We start from the raw sequence: 20,667 nt of genomic DNA, 5'->3' as shown, positions 1-20,667 counted from the left end.
GACTGCACAACGTTCAGCACAGCTCCTGACATCTGATATCAGTACCAGATTTTGCCCAGATGGCTAAAAACTAGAGCAGCAAACTGCCTAGCCCCTCCAAGGTGGGAGGCAGCGGTGGTTGACAGAAAGCCTCCACTAAGAGCAACGCCAGCAGCCCTGCTCTGCCTCACAGATGGAGGGATCTCCATCTCCAAGGAATCGAATCCCATCATTCCAACCACCTGGCAGGAAGGTTGCTCCATGCAGTCCTTCTGCTGGTGCTGCTCCTCCGCCCAGGCTCCGCGTTCAGGCTGGAAGGTCCTTCCCCAGCCTCCCGCAGGAGCGGTGTTTGTAAAGCCATGAGCAATAGAAGGAAGCGCTGCAACATTATGCAATTTCCTTGTGATTCATAGTCAGAAATTCTCAAAACAGCCACGAACGGGTTTTTCAACTTTCAGCTCAGAAGATGAAGAAGCCAAAAATTTATAAATAGAAATCATCACATTCCCACATTGGTTGTCCAACTGGCTTGCCAGCCACCCAAGGGCAGGTTGTGAAGATATGGAAAGGCAAAGCGCACACATTTTTGGAACTTTTTAATAAATTAAATGGGAAGTAGGGTCATAAATGGCATAGCACCCCTCAGGTTTATCCAAAGGCCTGGGCCAAGGCCAGGCACTACGTGGCACAGCAAGGACTGCATGCTGGGACTCCTGCCCAGCCCTTTGTCCACCTGCTCCATGGCCCTGCATGAGACAGAGGGTACAGAACTGCCTGGAAGAGAAGACTCTTCTCATGCTTACTGTCTTCACTTGAACTCCAACAAAGCCTCAATCGTTTCACCACAGTCCAGATCCTAACATCCTCAACCTCTCCAGAGCACAACAGAAATTGAAATGCATCAGAATCAACTGCAGACACTTCTTCCCAACCCCACACAAAGAGTAAAAAGCCTGAGAAGCAGTGACCATAGAGGGAAAGGCTTATGAAAATCCCTGGACAAAAAAAGGCCCCCAGAACAACGCTGCTCGGGAGGAGCCCAGAGAAGGCAAGCGCCTGCATTCACTCACAGCTGCAGCAGCATGCAGAAAAGCCCTCTGATGAACCATAGCAAACACAGTGTAAATGACAAACAGGTTTTCAAGATGTTGGGTAACTCAAAAATGATTTCAAGAGAGTAAAGCTTCTGTGAATTATTTAGCACATATTCAGCATCGAAGGCATTACTTTGTTTTTGCTGCTTTTATTGCCAAATACTCCATTATTTCACAGCAACTCAAGAGAAAAAGAAAGTGATAAAATTGTATCTTCAAGCATAATTTTAGTATAATTGGATGGAACATTTTTCCTGATTGCAAACAGCAGGAGTTAGCTACTCACATCTTCGAACTGCTGTTGGATGAAAGTACTTCCATGGACTTCTGAGCAAGGCAGATCTGTGAGTTATCCACCTCTTCTGGCCAGGCGTGCCAATGCTGACTTATTTACACATGGCAACTATTGTGTTTCTGTCTTGTCTTCTGTGCAGTTGTACAGGGCGACTCATACAGCTGAAAATTAACGCATCAGGCCAGCTAGCAGTGGTATCATCCCTTGGTGGTGCAGCCACCAGGTTCACAGCACAGCCAGACAAATGACTGGTCCAGCACCAGAAGAACAGGCTGAACAGGCAGAGGTGGACAGGGTCCTGCCTCCCCCAGCTGCCAGCCTGGGACCACCCCGAGCCAGCTGCAGCCCCTGGGCTCAGGGAGCACTGCTCCGAGCCCTGCTGTCATCCCAAAAGACAGAGCTGAAGGTCATCAGGTGCAGCACCACATCAGCCCCGTGCTGCTCAGTGCCATCACTGCATCCCCTCAAGAGCACAGCATCGCCCAGAGCTGGGTCCTGGCACCTGGGCTCCCTCGTGAGACAGTTTGGGCATGCCTGGGGAGGCAAAGGCACCTTGTAACCCTGACCTCTGCAGGGAAGGGGGGAAACGCAGAGGAAAAAAAAGAAGGATCAGCACAGGTCCATGCCATGCCAGGCAGGATCCTCAGCACCTGACACCCGAGCAGCCTTGGCACTGCTGCAGAGGAGCTGCTCTGCTGGGACACAGCCCAGCAGGAGGATGCCAGCAAAGCACAGAGCAGGAAGGCTCATGTACAAAGCAGCATATTTCCTTGTTAAAAACAGGACACCTGGCAACCTTGATGAAATCAGCCCTTGTTTCTGGCTCTGCCTTATCAACCCTGTTCTATTTTTGTCCGAGAGCCAGGTTTTCATACTACAAGCAGGATTTTCAGAGCTAGACTACACTGTGTTGTGGCTAGAAATAACCTTCCTTGCTCTGTGAGCCAGAACAGCACAGATAGGAGTAAGATCTCTCCCAGCCCACATCACTGCAGGCCTCCCTGCAGGGGGAAGGGAGGAAAAAACACACCTCGCCTCCAAAGCGAAAGACTTGGCAGGGCAGCAGAAACCTGCTGTGAAGTGCTGCTTTATGTCATTCAGATGAGGGCTGTTCGCTTGGAAGAGGGTGGCCCAGGGTCCCTGGCAGCTCCTTCCTTCCTTCCTTCCCTCCCAACCTACTGTTCAGCACTGAACTAATGTGCTGCAGGCACAGCTACTGCCCCACCTCGCTCCATCTCTCTTCTTCCAGCACAAATTTCAGCTCACAACTTGCACCGACGCCTGTGTTTGGTTAAAAGCAAGAAAAGGTCTATTAAAGAGAGGCATTTCGGGGTCTGAATCCTCTAAACGGGTCTTGCTCTTCTCTGCTCTGAACTAAATGATGGTTCTAATTAAAAACAAGCCCACGTTTTATTACAAGTGCAGGCATTCCCAAGAGCCTCCGAAGCTGAAGCGGGGTGGGCTGCCCGCCAGCCAGCTGCACTGCTTAGCTCAGCTCACTTATATAACCACTGCCTTTGGCACCTAAGGAAAAAATCACCTGGGCAGCCATAGGAAGAACCTCCTGGGGTCACGCTGTCAGCTCAGCCCATCTAAATGGTAAAAGGAAACCGAGCTGCAGACAGCTTGGAAATTAACAAACAGAAAGAGGGTAGGTGGAAGCAACGGGGCACAAAGCACGCTAGATACACAGCAGCCTCCAGAACAATGTAACTAAAGGTCAACCGGTTTAGAAAAATACATTTTTGGAATAACTGAGGCGCTTATAGCCTCACAGAGCAGCATTTCTAAGCAGTGGAGCAGATATATTCGGGCCACTCAGGAGTCTGACTGAAAGTGAAAACTTCTCCCAGTTTAACAGCTGCCCATAAATTTTCTAGGATCCTTGAGCAACAGTGTGCACACCTCCAGCAGCCCTGCTGGAGCCCAACCAGCCTCGCTGCCGATCTCACACACACCCTTCCTCCACCCAACATCCACCGCCAGCAAGGAGCGTGAACACAAAACCAACCCAACTTTAAGTAACACTGTCATCTTCGCTTTAAAACAACTGTAACACAGCCATGCCTTGCATTCCTGCTGGGTGAAAAGAGGTTCTTCACTGCCCAGTTGTTCCAAACAATGCCGGGTGGGTTGGTGCCAAGGCTGCAACATCTTTGCGGCGAGCACTTCTAGCCCCAGGTTGCACAGCTGCTCTGCTGCTGGCTGCCCATCAGGCCAGGTGTGCACTGACTGCACCCCCTGCTCTGCAGGAAGCCAGCAGGAATGGGAGGAGACGGAGGGACCTGGGAGCACAGTGGCTTCGCACCGTGGCCCTGGTGTGCAGCACTGGGCTCACTGTGCCCCTGGCACCCGGAGGCAGCCGATGCAGATTTCACATTGCCTGAATGCCCCTCTCCAAAACTGCAGCACGACGGTTAGGCCTTTCTGGTTTTGACCTGAAATTCCACAAATAAGCTCTGTGAGGAAACCACTCACCCCAAGCATTTACACAGCACCGTGCACACACAGCACTCACAGCACATGGCACCCAACACGCTCTGCACCCTGAGCCCCACGCAGCTGCTGCCTCCCCTGCAGGTCTGCCCAGGACAGCAAACCCAAGGCAGCACGGGACAGAGGCCAGCAAAGCAGAAATAGGATGATCAAACTGTTTACAGTCATGAAGGGCAGGCTTTCTTCTGAGACTGCAAATAGGAGCAGGAGGAAGCCTAGGTCAGAGACTGCGGTGGGACTGTGGCGTGACAGCAGATCGCTATTAAAAAGTGTAAGGACCAATAAAAACAGACAATAAAGAAAGTGGTAAGTTTTACAACTGATTGCACAACAGACTGACTACTTTAGTTTTTCATTTTGACTAGCAAAAACGCCCTTAATAATGCATAAAAACCAGCAGAGAATTCTACTGATATAGAGTTATTCCCTCAGTTTCTAGATGATTCTTCAATCTTCTGCTCCAATATTCCACAACAGAGGTGACACGAGAGGGAAAGACAAGCAGATCACGCTCTCTTTGGAGTTCCATTCACAGTGCTTTGTGCCTCTCTGCAGAGGCTGCCAGCAAGCAGACAGACAGCCTAAGGGTGGGCAGCTGGGTTCAAATCAAAGCAGGAACAAAATCACTCAATGCAGCCACCCTGCAACCATTTCTTAAGCTGCTTCCCCCGCCTGAGCCCAGACTCAGAACAAGTTACTGCACGTTGGTGGATCTGTCCTGTTCACACACACGCTGCACGTGTTGCCAGCAAGCAGCAGCCCAGCTTCGATCAGCCCTCCTTCCCCAGGGACTCAGCAAACTCCAAATACCTCTCAGCACCATGCTCACCTCCCGGCCTGAATCAGAATGAAAGAAAACCATGCTGTGCTGCAGTGGTCTGTGGGTGCAATACAAAAGGTGGATGCTGCACGGCGTCCTGCGGCCAGGACGATGCTCCAATCCCAGCCCTCACTGCTGTCAGCTTCAGCGGGTGTCAGAGCACAATAAGGCAACAACAGCACAGCAGCAGTGGCCAATGCTCCCCTGGCACAGCTGGCATCTTTCCCAGCTCCTGAGGGGAGACTGGAACCCCTCATGTCAGGACAGCTCTGCCACTCTGAGCAAAACCCGATTTTTGTAGCCACTGAGCGCAGCGCAGACCACAAAGAAAACTGTCATGCCAAAGCTGGCTACCACAAAGAATGCGTTAAAGAAACAATGAGCCATTCACCCATAGGACATGAAAAACAGAAACCGAAGCCACTGCAGAGCTCCTGCATTTCCCAACAGCCATGCAGGAAGAAGTCACAAACTTTCCAAATGTGGATGGGTGGAACAGTGGTTTTGGTTTATAAAGCAGTCCTGAGGGCTCTTATCTCTTTTCAAGATGATCTAGAATGTTTTTCTCGGTATTTTTTTTTTTCTATTTATGATCTAATCAGCTTTTTAAAGAAGAGACAAAATCCTGACATCTCAAGGCAGCAGTGATCCTGATTCAGTAAGATATCAAACAGCAAAGCAGCACTGGCTGGAGCTGTACCTAAAAGCATGAAGTCAAGCCTTAGAACCTCACCAGCTTAAGTGCTTTAGAAACAAAACAAAAGCTTATAATCCCAATGTAAAGCTATCACTCATGGGCTTAAAACAAGTTACAAAAAAGGCAAAAAAGGAAAGGAAGAACAAGCGGGCTGTGATAAAAGCACAAGTGATATAAAAACTAACACAGAACCTGACATTATCACTGAGCTTGAAAGTTCAGGCTGATTCTCTTCTTCCATCGTGTCCCCAAAAAGAACAAAGGATGAGAAACAAGCAGGCTTTCTTGCAAAAAATCCCAAATGGTGGGAGGCAAAGAAACCAGGCAGACACTGTGCTGGGCCAGGCTCTGCCCACCTCACCCAGCTGAGTTGCTGCTGTCAGAGGCACTGCAGGAGCTCCCAGGCAGTGAGAGCACAGCAGCCTTGGTTCAGGGAAAGTTCACTAGGTTGTCTGGGTCAGGAGCTGATTAGAGGCAAAGAGAAAAAGCAAACAATAGAAACTTAGGGATTGGGAGGGAGCAGAGAGGGGAAGGATGTTCTGTTCAGCGCAGAATGGAGGGATGGAGTGACTGCAACGAACCAGGTCACAGAAAGTGGAACAGAAAGAAAGAATTTGCCATAAACAAACAAACCCAGACAGGATGAAGGCCATGAAAAACCTCATGATAAAACATACACAAATTACCATGCTCCTCTGGAAGGCCCACATTTGTGTCAGAAAAAGCTGAACAGACAAACAGAGCAAATGCTTGGGAGCACCAGAGGCTGCACGCAGCGATGGCTCCCGACGCCTTGCCCGCGTGCGCAGAGGAAACAGCGCAGGGCCACCATCTGCACCCAGAGATGGTCGGGATGAAGATTGTTGTACCACCTCCAAAAATGCACTTCCTCAGTAACTGTCTGGGGTGCAACGTAAGGCCATCACGCTCAGAGGAAAGCACTGCTGATGTTTATCAGCCCAAGCCCTGCCCGCCAGCTGCAGCCACTGCAAACACCGCATCCTCAGCGCAGGGAGCAGGAGGTTTTACAAGCTTTGCTGGAAACGCTCAGACACAGAGCTAATGAGCCCAGCACAAAAACCAATACAGAAGAGGCAAGTGACCTCCGAGGGGCTGGAGATGAAATGAATTAAAGCGATAAAGCAGATTTGCAGCTTCCGGTTGGTTATAATGGAACACGAGGGGGGTGGCAATCCGTGCCCTCCGTACCCCACCATCCCCCGGGCTGCAACAGAAGTCCTTCAAGTTAATTTATTTTTGGAATGAACCAAAACGACAGGAATGCCAAGACTGAAAGCACTGGATTGAGTTCAAAAGACATCATTTCCACTGGGAAATTAATCTCTTACCATTTTGTATAATTAGACAAAGAAAATGAAAAACAATTTCAGAAAGAATTTCCAGAAGCAATACGTGAGGTGGAGGCGGGAGGAGAGGTGCTGTGTGTTGGGCAGGAACGCGAGGCTGGGCGCTGGGGCTTGCTGTGAAAACACTTGGTTATGTCTCCAGAGCAGCTTTGCAAACGAGCCCCGGTGCACCGAGCTGCTGCAAGGTGGGGGGCACAGCCAAGGGGCTGCAATGGGGTAGGAGCTTCTGGAGCCCACAGCTACCTCCTTCAGCCTATGCAGACACCACAAGCCACGGACAACCCCAGTGGGGGTTCACTTCACTGCAGAATCACAGAATGGCCAGGGTTGGAAAGGACCTCAAGGATCATGAATTTCCAACCCCCCGCCACATGCAGGGTTGCTTCCACTCAACCAAACCAAACACTGCCAAGGGCCAACCCTCAGTGGGGTCCCAGCACATCACCACAACCCCCAGTATGGCCTCAGCCCGCAGGCAGTACAGGACCGCATCCCTACAGACTGTGAGATGGTGGCCATGGTCACCATGGCAACGCCAGGCCTGCAGGTGCTGGATGGCTCTGTAGGGCCATGTAGGGCCAGAGGGGAAGGACCCCATTGCCTGGGAGAGCAAGCAACAGGAGGTTCTGCAGGCTCTGGAGGTCTTCACCCACCCACACTTGGCTTACTGCACTTAAACACTGCCTGCTCCCCAAATTACTGCTTGTTCCAGGAACAGCAACAGAGGGAGAACACAAGAAGGAGGCGGTTTTAGTTTTAGGCTGCACCAAGCATTGGAGGAAAAACTGGGAAGCGATCGCTGTCCCCAGGCCGCGCAGCTCGAAGCGCCCAGCTCTCACGTCGGGGCAGCAGCAGCGGGGCAGCACCGCCCCCAGACCGCCGGGACACAAGTGCGACGAGCGGGCTGGTCTCAGCTTGCCATCTAGTGGAGCGCAGCCGCACGGCGTCCCCAGCAGCCACCCCGCTCCATTTTGTGCAGTCCCCACATCCGTGGCACCGAGGGACACAAGGAGTGGGGAGAGCCTGGTGAGATTGAGCCCCTGGGCACTCGGCATGGTGCGCTGCCGCCAGCCACCAGCCTCGTGTGTCAGCAGGAGGCGGAGCGCCTGCCGGCTGCTGCAGGAAGGGAAATGGGCTCTTCGTGACCACAGCCGTGTCTGCTTGCCCTGCACGGAGCACGAGCCGCAGCACCCGCGACGCCCGGCAGCGCACGGCCCTGTGCGACGAGGCCCCGTGTGTGGTGTGGGCGCTCAGACACGCAGGCTTCACAAGCTTCTAATTTCATTGGGCTAATAAGCCACTGGCATGGCGCAAACTCCAAGCGATGACCTACAGCGATGACCTTCATTACCCAGGGAAGGCCTGAGAGGCTTTAAGTGTCTCTATTAAGAGCGTTTTGTGGCTCTTGCCATCTAGTCTTTCATTAACCCAGAAGTAACCACTTCTGAACATCACAGGTTCCCAGTGCTGACAAACAAACAGCACTGCAGCTCCAGCCAGGCCCAGCTCCCGGTTGGGAACATGAGTGTGGTGTCCCAGCAGCAGGCAGAAAACTCAGCGCCGCAGCTGCCACGTAACCTGTCCCCAAAGCCTGACAGCTTCACACAGCTTGATGGCCCTGCAGCCCAGCGTCCTCACACGGAGCTGCAGATGCTGCTGAACCTGGGTACGTGGGGAACCAAGAGGAGGTTTCAGGTTCTCACAGAGGTGATGCTCTGCAATAGCATTCCAGAACGGGAGCAGAAACCGTATTTATTTGTGGGGGATGGAGGAGGGCCAAGAGGAGCAGCGCCCTTCCAAGGCAATGGATCCAACTGCTGGGTCACCTGGAATGAAACCCACCGACCTCAGCAACCAGCCTTCAGCCTCCCAAAGCCTGCCAGGGATTTGTACTTTGTTCCCACCTTTGCAAACCTACGAAGAACTGAAGAGAAGGAAAGGGGAACAGAAAAGGAAAGGAAAAAGTGCTGGTGTGCCTCCATTGCACTCCTCACCTCCTCATGAGAGCAGGAGGCCCAAGTGGGAACCGACTGTTCGTCCCCAGTGATGCCCTCAGCTTTACAGTGCAAACAAAGCCAACTCCCATACAAAATGCTTGCTGTATTTTTTATAGACTTGCACTGCCTCAAAGAACAGAAAAGAAAAGCAAAACAAAACAAATCGAGCAAAGGGCAGCATGATGCGAGTGCCAGAACAGCGCAGCTCAGCTCTCATCCAAATCTCATTCCCTCTGACAGGATCACGGGACGTTGCATTGGCCATTTAACACTACCTTCTCCATCACAAATCAAGGCTACGGACAACGTATTGACACAGCTCAGTTGGGACACTATTCAACACGTTTCATACCCTTAATCCTCTGCTAAGTTTGTTTGCCCGAAGAAATGTTTTTGCGACCCAAAAGCTTCCAAAACCACTATCCCAATTCCATCAGCACTGACGTGAGAATGATTTCTAAGATTACCGACCTGCTTGCAAGGTAACAGCAGGAACCGCTGACATCGTCATCTCTTTTGGCTGGCACGCCTGCTGCACTTGGCAAGCGAAGCCATAACCTTACTAAAATGCTTATCTTGTTCAGTTCTTTGACAGAAAGCAAACAGCCTAATTTGCGTCTCTCTTAATCCTACAGCCTACCACAGCCACCACTATGAGCCAGCACAGCTTTATTTCTGACTCAGCCCCCAGTCGGCTTTCAGAATCACTCCAGCCTCCACCATACTCTACGAACTCCATCACCAGAGGGAAAAAACCACAGGAAACTCACCCTGAGTATCTTAACAAAGACGAATGCAATTGCTCTGTTACACAGTTAGCATTTTCTCCTACTTCCAGCCTCCGTAACAGAGAAGAAAACCCAAAATCAGCACAGGGGTTTTACCCAAATGAATAGCAAGTGGTAAGAGTTAACAGACTGATGATTGCTATCTGGAGACGGCTTTGACTGTGAGAGATATAATAAATCTTTTCAAGTTGCGACAAATGTCTGAGCTAATGTAGCCCACATTCTATGTTTAGATCTTCCTACAATGCAATCCAACATTTGGTTTTAGTTTTTTAATTATAACTAAGAAACAAACTCCACTGCACTTTAATCTCTCCTTAGCCTGAATTTGCACACGGAATTACCATCCCCACCACGTCCATCTTTCCCACACTCAATATTCAAACCAAAGGAAAACGAGACATTCTTTCCATGAGGGTTTTTTTTGGTTATAGAATTACAGTCAAAGCAGAGAATGAATACTTCTAAGATTCCAAACATTAAATCCTTGTCTCTCCCTCAAGGAAATCTCTGCAGCGTAGGTAACACCCCACACCCTTACGTTGCAAGGCAAGAATTCAGAATTCAAACAAAACAGATCCAGAAATCCACTTGACAGATCGAGGAGGATAACCAAGGACAAGGAGCTACTCTGTCTGTCAGCACACACAGAAAAATGCTTCTTGGACCCATTTCCATCCAGGCTTCGTTCCCATGGCTCCCACACCACACCTGGAAGGCCAGGTTTAAGCACCCACAGCACTTCAGTGCCAGAAGGTATTGCATCAATGAGTAGCAACAATCCTTGACATGCTGGATGAGCAAGCTACCCAAAGCTGATGGGCATGACAGGGAATAACAGAAATCCACAGGCGGCAGCATGAAGACCTGTGGGTTTTTTGAATGAGTTAACGTGATCAGATTCTGGAACAGGCTAATCCAGGCAGTCCTGCATCTGTTACTTCACAGAACCTTTCGCATGCGTAGCGCTTCACAAACACTCAAAATCTTTGGCTATACCTCTGCAGCCCTATCCTACCACACTGGCTGACTATTGTGCCAAATGCTGATAACATCAGCAGGTCAAAATGTAACTGGATGATTGTATTCCTGCAGCTCCAGTTGCAGGTGGCTGGGTTTCACGTCCCATCACCTACATCTCTCACCGGAGGTGAGGCAGAGGGAAGGAGGTGAGCAGGCTGAAGGAGAACAAGTTTTGATTCAAATCACGAGCAAGAACACTTTTCATTAGCAAAGAAACAGAAAATATTATCCCACATCTGGGTGTCACACAGACCCAAGACAGAAGTTCATTTTAGAAGGAACAAGACAGCCTGCGTGCTGGAGCTGCGAGGTTGGTGAACCTCACACAGGAGGGCCCTCCAACCACAGCTGCCCCAAAAGCCACTCAGCTCAAGAGCCAAAGGAGCAGCCAAGCAAGGCTGATGATAGAAAGACAGCAGGGGTTGTCCTGGGCAGGCAAAGCATACTCAGCCTCTTTTCTGCCCTCTGTGCTTGCATCTCTCACAATTCCTCTTCTTGGAAATGGTGTGTCTGCAGGTATAAATGTGCATTTCTGTCCCAGAAGCATAACATGACTCAAGGGAGTGGCAGAAAGGTGTGACCACCATCAGTGGTAGGTCCAAGCTACACACAGCAGCACATGCCCTGTTAGGAACTGGGCTTCACTTGGCTTGAGGAGGGACTTATTCAGCATCACAGGGACCTGGGAGCAACCCTCACACCAACAAGGCACCACAAGGCAGAGCCAGGCTCAGAGCTGAGCATGGCAGGATGGCAGACAAGAGGTGCATGCTGGAACTGGAGATGTTCAGAATGGGTATAGGAGAAACTCTCCTACTGAGGGTGGCCAAGCAGCAGAGCTGGTGCCCCATAGGGCAGTAAGTCTGCCTCCTCGGGTGGCTTCAATAACCTGCCTGGAGCAGAAGACTGGACCATAAATCTCCCGAAGTCCCATCACACCTGAATTGCCAAGTGAATCCCTGATTCCAGGCTGAAGCCCAGCTGAAATCCTGAATGAAATGCTTCATCTGAGATACAGCACAGCAACTCAGATGCACACAGCCATCCAGGTGTATGAATCACTGCAGGTGTTTCAAAAGCAAGCTGCTCAACTACACCCAGCACGTGCCTTCCAGCACTCACTGCTCAGCCCCGTGCGTGTCCACGTGGCCTTAAAGAATGCTTTCTGACAAACAAGGACCTTTCCGCAGATTGCAGGGGGAGAGCTCTGCTCAAATCAGCACCAGCCTGAGGCCACAGGGCTGTGCTGGACCGGGCCACCCTGATTCCCACGTGGATCCAACTCTGGCTGCCAGATCCCAGCTCCAGCCCAGCAGCAGACATTTACTCCAAAAACACACACAGACGGTTCTGTCGTGGCTCCAGCTGCCTGCAAAGTTTATTTTCACATCCTGCATGCTCCCGAGCACACCAAGGCAGAGGCACACATTGTGTTGCACCCAGCACCCATGGGCTGCTCTACAATGGTGGCACTGCCACCACTGGCTGGGACCACCTCCATCCCACTGACACACAGAGCCCACTGCAGCTCTCATCCGGGGCAGCTCAGTCAGAACAGAACAAAGCTCAGAAAACTCAGCATTAAAGTCTGCATATGCGTTCAAAATTAAAAAAAAATCAGTTTTCTGAAAAGCCTCCACAATCCCTCCCAGCAGTAAGGCAGCCTGTGCAGCTTCGGCACAGCAGAAGCAAGCACAGCATCAAGGAGAATATCACTGAGTACTGGGAATGGGCTCCACTCCTCCACTCACACAAGATCTGCAGTTCTTTGTAAGACCCAGAAACGGTTGCCAGACGAGTTGCAGACTCAGAAAGCCCTGGAAATCTACAGCGTATTTTCTTCTACTGCTCTTTTTGCCATGTTTTCCTTTCAGCACAGCAGCGTGTTTGTGCTGGCCAAGCCTACCCACCTCCCTTCCACCGCACCTTCGAGCAATCCGAGCACAGGAGATACAGCATTACCTCAAATATTTAACCAAAGGATTAAACTATTCTCTTGGCAGGGGCGTGCTCTGCCCACGATGCAGCTCCCGCGCCGGCTGGCAGGCGCTGCGTGGCTGCCTGCTGCGTGGCCAGCGAGCTGCCCCAGCCTACAAAGAGCTCTCCATGCTCTTCTCCAAAACTTTTGCACCAATGTTTCTGCTCACCGGCTCCCGGCCGTCCATTGCCTCCATCCAAAGCTTTCGGTCCTCCTCTGAAAGTGCCTGCATGGTGATCACGCCAGGCCTGCAGAGAGAAAGGGAATACCATAAATAAGCTGCAGGTCAGAAAAGAAGACAAAAAGAAGACAAAAAGAAGACAAAAAGAAGACAAAAAGAAGACAAAAAGAAGACAAAAAGAAGACACAGATTAAGTTCCTGTGTAAGAGACAGAGAAAGAAAGATGATGATCTTCTTCCTCACCAAGCCCCAGCAAGATGTGGCTGATGCCAGCCTAACCACTCTGGGAAGTCCCTGCAGGTCCAAGCCAGGACCAAAAAGCAGAAGGCATCTCCAATAATCAACACACATTTGCAGTGGTTTTACAGTATGACAGGCACTCTGTGACGCTGCACCCCAGACAGCTCACCTGCCTTTGGGCTAAAGCACATCCACATAATGGACATGGAAGGCAGCTGAGCAAGCAGGACACCCCTGTGTCCCCGCACCCCACGTCCCACCGCCCCAAGCACCAGCTCCAGGGGGGACCTTCTGCTGCATCAGGAATTTCAACACTTTTGTCCCCAAAACGCTCACATCAGTGTGACCTTGCTGTGCCCCTCACCCTGCCCTTACCCACACAACAGCCCCCGAGCTACACGCTAAAACCAACTCCGTGATTGCTTATTTATTTTAATGAGAAGGGGAAAGAACAGGCCCAAGTGCTGGCATGCAAAGCAGGGGGGCCCAGGGAACAAAACCAGCCTGGTGCTTGCCGCAGGGCCAGTATCACCTCCACCATTTCCAAGCAACCTTGCTCTGCCCTTCCCACACCAGGAGCCAATACTCAATTATCTTGTTCCATCACCAAAGTCGTGACTGACTGAGCACAGCAGAGCACCCTTCAGCTCCTGCTGCAGCACACCATGCAGCACAGGTTGCCCCTCAGCACCCCGGGACCCGCAGGGGCTCAGTGACACAGCTGAGGTGGCAAATCCAATGAGTTTTTCTGTTCTGTTCAGTTGGCCTGGTCTGTTTCATTCCAGGCTATTTTCAGATGCATTAGCACAGTGCAGCTGCTATTTCTGCAGGAGGAGAGCGGGCAGAAGCCCTGGCAACAGGGAAGACGCAGGCATGGATCCAGCATGAGCAGGAGCGGCTGTCAGAGCTGTCTGCAGCAAGGCTTGGGGGGTTTCAGGGTTCATCCTCAGAAAGTATTGCAGCAGAGAGAGCTACCAACCCAGCAAAACACAGCTGCCCCAACCCTGCAGCAGGAAACACGCAGGGCTGAGGCAGAGAGCCACGGGAGTTGCCTGCTTTTGGACCACTAAATGCAAAACCCCACGGCCTGGGAAGAGGGCTCGCTTCTAACTTGCGGGAGAGGATCGCTGCACAAAAGCTGTTCAGTTCTTGGTAGGAGCTGATCCTCTGTCAGAGAGGACAGCATGAACAGGGATGCTCAGTGTGGTGGTTTTGGCCTGTTCCTATCGCTGTGGTACTTAAGGGAAGGAACAAAGGAACAACCCCTCGCCAGCCAACCCCAGGGCTCACTCGCAGCACGCGCAAGGCAGCTCAGCACAGCTTCGCAGCAGCAGCAGCATGCTCAGGCTTGCAACAAATCCAGGCCCAAGTAAATCAGACATAATGTATTTGATCTCCGCTAATCCTATTGGTGAGTCAGTCCATACTCACCAGCTTAGTGGTTTGGAAGTTTACTTATTTCGAAGGGAAGAGGAAACCACTTAACCATCACCCCATTTGAGAGAGAAAACGCTCACCATCCAGCATCGAATGCTGTCAGCACAGGGAACAAAGCTCAGTGCTGTGCAGACAACGTGGCCTGGGGGAGACAGGGGCAGCAGGAGAAGGGCTGAGGGGCCAAGGGGCTGGAGATGGGCTGGGGGCAGCTCCCTCTCCCTTGGCACAGGGAGTGGTGGGCAGCTCAGCCCAAGCTCAGGCCGGCTGGTGGGGAGCTCCAGCAACACAGGGAGGGCAAAGGAAATAGAGATCTCCGTCTCCAGTGAGACATTAACACAAACACATTGAAACTGTTCACTCGAGTAAACCTGACACTGGCCCCCAAGAGAATTGACAAGGTCCCAGAAAGACAATGCAGATATCTCCTGTGCCAGGTTCCCCCACGCACAGGACAGAAGTGATAATGTGAAAATGTTTGTTCTGCCTTTGAGCGATAACAACTCTTTGGGCTTCGCTTCAAAGTCAAACTTACCAGCGTGCAGGGAGGGGCTGCAAACCCGAATTAAAAATCCATTTACATTGCAAACAGCTCTGCATTTCCTCCCACAGTGCTCATTTGCCAGAGCATCCATTGCACCACTTTCCCGAGCACAACCATCTTCCTGGCTGTGACGCATTCTAAATGCACCCCACACATTATGCCTCATCCATTATTCATTGGGACCGTGCCCACGGGGTGCCACGCACTCAGGTTGGGATGGCTGGGCCAGCATCCCACCCACCCCAGCAGCACCAAGCTGTCCTCAGCCCCATCTACAGCCAGCCCCACGGTCAGGGCTTTCCTCAAAGATCAACAGCTGCCAGAAATGTGTGCGCCAGATCGTGGGTATCTCAGCTATCCAGCATAGAGCCTGAGACAGGGAAGGGCCTCCTCTGGCTTCCTCTCCCAGAAGATAAACATGACATGCCCATCTCTGTTCCCTCACCTAACACACAAACATCTGTGGCCCTGATGTGCCACACGCAGCAGAGGATTCTCCCCTGTGCCCCAGTGGCATTGCTCACCCCAGCAGCAAGAGTGAAAACATCAACACTGACTTCTGTGGCCCAAAGATAACAAACCTGCCAACCCCATGCTGGGAGCTGCAGCAGGCATTTACCTCCCAGCACCAAGAGCCTGCTGCCTTCTTCTGCGAGTGATGGGGAAATGTTGTGATTGGAAGGAAAGTTTCTGGACTGAAGAGATGCAGGAGCATGAGACCAGAGCAGAACATGATAAACACTTTGCAAGAAAGTAAATTTTCGATATGCTACAATCTAAAACCTATTTTTTCCATATGAGACCACACAGGAAATTTGAATTTTCTCAATATCTCTGCTTTTGTGAAAAACAGCCTGTGTTTAAAGAGCTATGACTAAGCGTGCAGAGAAAATGAGAAAGTCCCCTAGCTGCTGCTCCTTCCAGAAAAACAAACAAATAATGAAAGCAATAGAAATAGATAAGAACTTTCAACTCCTGCAACAGCTTATCACATCGAGACAATCTAAACTGCCGAATGAGAAAGCCTAAAGATGGATTAATAACAGGGCTGGAGGGCCAGGAAGCTTCCAGCCCCACTACGAGCAGAGAAGCACAGGAGATGTGGAAGGGGATGAGGAAGGCAGGGAATAAGGGGGCTCCCAGTTCAGCTCCCATTGCTCATTACAAGGCAAGCTGTCCCCTTCGATGCTGCAGATGCGCTCCTCCATCAGTCGCAGAGGGCAGCTCGCCGTGCAGCCTGGGCTGTGCAGCTCCAGCAGCTCCCTAGGAACTACTTTGTCTGAAAGGCCACTGGAAATGTGACACCAGCCATGGAACACACATGGCTGCATGGCACCAAAAGCAGCCGGTGAGCGAAGGGCATGCAGCAATGCCAGCTGCTCCGGGGCACAGCGGGACCAGCAGTGTTCCTGCCCCCATCAGTCACTAAGGGACCAAAACCCCACACACTGAATACCTCCTACTCCCATAAGTGCCAACTGGTATTAGGGGCACTTAGCTTCTGGCCCAGAGAAACCACCTAGACTGTCCTAAATTTCAAAGCCTTTGTCATCAGCCAAACAAGATCCTCCCCTTCCTGAGGCTTATTTGGTAAGACACTGGCTGTCATCCCTGCTTACCTTGTTTATAAAACTGACTTAATGCACAGAGACTCCAAATTAGTTTAGTTTGAAAAAAGGGCATTACCAGCAAACCACACTGTCCATCACATGAAGGAATATTTCAGCCAGATGCTGGAACCCCATTCTGAGATCTGTTTTGGTATAACAAAGTATATAAATATACAGTAAATATATATATATATATAGTATTTAGTGTCTTCTCAGCCACGAGCTACAACACTCCTAACTGCCCCAGAACTATTGGCAAAGGCAGGGTTGGGGAGCTCTTAGTCTCCCCAGAAAACACCTCTATCACATGTTTTCAGCCTTCAATATTGGGAATTTTGGACTCCCTGTCAGACAGTACAAAGAGGAAACAATGCTGTAATACCAGACCAGGCTCAGACGTTCAGTTCAGGGGCGTCAAATCATCCTTGGCAGAGAAAATCACATCCTCCCCAACGCACAGCAGCTTCTCTGGAAATTATTTAAAGCAGCCCGAGCCCCCAGCCTGCTGCATGCCCACCCAGCACACCAAGAGCCCAGGTCTGTGCCGCTGAGCGCAACCGAAGGAAGCAAAGCCAAGGCTGCCACCTCCAGGCTGCAGGGCTCTGCTGAGCCACAGCCTGCTTTCACCCCCAGAGCCCTAAAGCACCTTCCCAAAGTGGGATCAACAGTTTGAAAAGCTACTCAAAATTCATGGCAACGGGAGATAAAAACACTGAAGTGAAACGTGCAATGCTCGGGCACTTACAGGCGTGCGTGGCTGCGTGTGCTGCATTTGGCACGCTGGCCTCAGCCCCACAGACAGGTGCAGCACAGCCTCCAGCAGCACACAGCAGTGTCACCCTGACCCACAGCACTGCCCATGGCAGCAGAGGGCCACGCTATCCAGACACAACAGAGCAGGGATAAGCTGCTCTGTGCCCAGCCGGCTTAGCATCAATTAAACAAGCCCCATTGAGAGCCTGGGCAGGGCACAGACTCACATGCTCCCCATGGTAAGTTTTAAGTTGCATATAGAAAAGAAAGAGGGAAAACTGCTCACAGTCAAAACACAGCACATATGTGACACAGAGGAACATCCCAGGGATCTGTTTGCCTTAATCACATCCAGACTTCCTGTGCGGGGCTGAAGAACAAGACATCAAGTTTCTAACTTCTTTATTAGCAGAGACAATTAAAAAAAAAAAAACCACAAAACAAAAGGTCCATAGGCCAAAACTAAAACACAAGCAGACCACGACAAAGAGTCCACAGCACAAACCACGCTGCAAAAACGGGCACGGCTGCAGCAGCCCCAGTGAGAGCCACGCCATCGCCGGGGGCTGTGTGAGGAGTGGGGCTGCAGCCTTATCCAATCCCAGCTCCTGGTGACCCCCACCAGTACAAACCACATGCCCAGCACCCCACAGCACCCATCTGACACTAGCAGCACCCACACCTGACAGCTCAGCTGTGGGGCAGCACCCACATGCTGCCGAGCCCCCACAGTCCTGGGCTGGCATGAAAACCATTCCTCAATATGCTGCTTCACATGGGCGGCTGATGGGAAGTTTCAACCAGGAGTGGGGGGTCTCCAGCAAAGCCCACAGCCACACCTCCACCCTGGAGGCACAGCTCCAGAGTGGGTCAGAGATGGGGTGGATGCTGGCAGAAAGTTCTGCCTCCTCTTCCTCTCAGCTCACCTGTTTCAGAAGGTGCTGTTACTCAGGAGCACTCGGGACAAATTTTGATACCAAAAATACGCAGAGCTGCCTGACTGCTGGGGAAAAGCAGCCTGTCAGTTCTGCTTTCTGCTCTCACAGCCCTCTCAGGCAGGGAATCGGAACGTGGATGTGAAATGAGCAATTTCTCAGGTTTCCCCACGTTGCCGCTCCCCTGCCATTATTTACATTTAGCAGGCATATTTCTGGAGCAGCTCTTGATCCCGTGCCCAGCAGGCTGCAGACATCAAGGGGAGGTTCGGCTGGCTCTGAAAGCACTACAGAAGAAAGCTATTGTGGTGGCTGGCTTCTCCTCCTCCCGGGTTTATTTTGATTTTCACATTTAAAAAAAAAAAAACAACACTTCCCTTTAGGGCAGAGGAAAAAAATGCCAACGTCAGCAGAAATCCTGCAGCTTTCTGGAGGAAAGCAGAGCCACAGAGAGCGAGCAGCAGCCACAGAACCATCCAACCCCATCTGCTCCTCAGTGTCCCCACCACGAAGGGCTGGGCAGGCACGGATGAATCGGACAGATGCCTGGGAAATGCAGCCAGCACCACCAACACCTTGATTTTGCTGAACTTGAGTTTTTACGGAGGAGACCTCCTTGTATTTACACTACAGCCAGCAAAGGGCTTTTTGTAAAGCACATAAACTTCCTGCAGAGAGGAAAACACGAGGCAGTGACCAACAAAGGCTGCTCAGAACAGCAGCTCAGCCTGGTTCCCCTGTTTGTATACAGCACGTGTGAGATACCAGTTCAACACAGTGACAAGGCTCTCATTTCTAGCGCTACAGACTGAATCCAGACGTATGTCTGGTTCAGCTGCTCAAAGGAAAATCAGGCCAGGAAGCATTTTATAACTTCAGGAAAAAAGATGTGAATTCAGAGTGCCCAAAGATGCAAGCTGGATTTCCATCATCGACATCTATAGGAGAGCATCACAAGAGCTGAAGTTCTTTCAGCACATAACCCACGCAGAAAGAGGCATCCCATTCCTCCCAAAAGACACGCAGCGACTTCGCCATGCTTGTGACCGTTTACCTGACATGCCCAGAGTCTGCAAAAACGCTACAACTCCATTAAGTTCTGAGAGCCTAAAGTAAATTCAGTACCTTGTAAAACGAAGCACTGACTCAACATCCTGCAAGCACCTGGCTAGGAACAGCAGGGGAAGCTGTTCCCATGGACTAACGCTTCCCAGCCACAGATGGTGTGACGGGAGCAGAAGGCAAACACCAAATCCACCCGAGCAGCAGCCAGGAAAGCCACCTGCCCAGCACTCACCGATCCACGGCTTCCACATCAAAGCAGAACCTCTTCTCAATGGAGTCGGTTTTCCGTCGTGTGCAAGATTTCAGGATAACAGCTTCATCCTCTCCCTGAGGAGAGACAAAATCACAGATGAGGAGGAGAACAATCCCTCCATACCTGCCTGCCCCCACACCCCAACCAGTGCGTTCAAACCAGAGGGGCTGTTTGGCAACATCAGCCCTTGTCACCTGCTAGAAATGCATTAACATATGTCCAAAATGCTTAGATCAAAAATAAGAAACCATCCTTTCTGAATGCAGATGATTACGTTTACGCACTGAGTATCATACAACCCACGTTTCAGGCAGGCAGGGAGTGCTGGACCACAATTTTTGGGTAAAGTTTTATTTTCCATTTCTAAACAATGCATCATAACCTTGGCTGTCAATTTTCACTCCGGCACTGGCTGCATATTTGGCAGCATTCTTCACACAAAAACTCTCAACAGGAGCAAGTATGCCTTAAGATGTTTATTATTTGACAAAGCAATGACAAAAGCATTCTCTCATCCAGGCATCTGCATCCAAGCTGTACTGGATTTCCCCATGACGAGCAGTGGTCAGGAAGGATCTGCACACACTGCCGTCCTCTGCTGGAGGAAACCCCTGCCCAGACTGCCAGCACACAAAATTCTCCTGCAATTTTTAAAATCCCCTGATGACTCAATACAAGACAAATTCTGAGCGAGTTCCTGGAGACAGCCACTTTTCTGTGCACTCTGTGCTGTTCCAGCTGACACCTTGGCTGACCATCCTGTTCCCTGACATCATCATTTTCCAGGAAACCTATTTAGGGCCACAGCAGGGACCCAGGAAGACAGATCTGAATGGTCTCTGCAGGGCTGCTCCTGGGGGGGCTGCCTGCACCCTGCAGCTCATCAGCCTGCTCACCACTCCGTATTCAGGAACTGCCCTGCTTTGGAACCACCATCCGATGCCAGCTGCAGCCCCAGGAGTGCTCGAGAGGCCAAGAGCAGGCAGAGCCTTGGGTGACCCCATCTCTTTATGCTTCACCAACAGTGCACCGGTTGGCACTAACAGACTGCAGGGCACCCAGCACATAGACAAGATGCTCAGCATGCTGCACATCCCATGTGGTCAGGACAACCTGAG

The 20,667-nt window shown here is 51.1% G+C and overlaps 1 protein-coding gene across 3 annotated transcripts in view; it reads right to left on the bottom strand.

Moving 5' to 3' along the window:
• ARHGAP26 (Rho GTPase activating protein 26) overlaps window positions 1-20,667 on the bottom strand; it is a 103,630-nt gene that overhangs the window by 60,081 nt on the left and 22,882 nt on the right. For all 3 annotated transcript variants that reach the window (XM_031598500.2, XM_090150695.1, XM_031598499.2), the window contains exons 10-11: window positions 19,529-19,623; window positions 12,704-12,782 (exon numbers count right to left, since the gene is read on the bottom strand). In XM_031598500.2, the coding sequence (XP_031454360.1) occupies window positions 12,704-12,782; window positions 19,529-19,623 (174 nt within the window). The remainder of the gene's footprint in view (window positions 1-12,703; window positions 12,783-19,528; window positions 19,624-20,667) is intronic.

Source organism: Phasianus colchicus, chromosome 15, assembly GCF_987193195.1.
Source record: "Phasianus colchicus chromosome 15, bPhaCol1.hap1.1, whole genome shotgun sequence".
Classification (NCBI taxonomy): domain Eukaryota; kingdom Metazoa; phylum Chordata; class Aves; order Galliformes; family Phasianidae; genus Phasianus; species Phasianus colchicus.
Note: the sequence above shows the minus strand (reverse complement) of the source record. Positions and strands in the feature narration are given on the sequence as shown.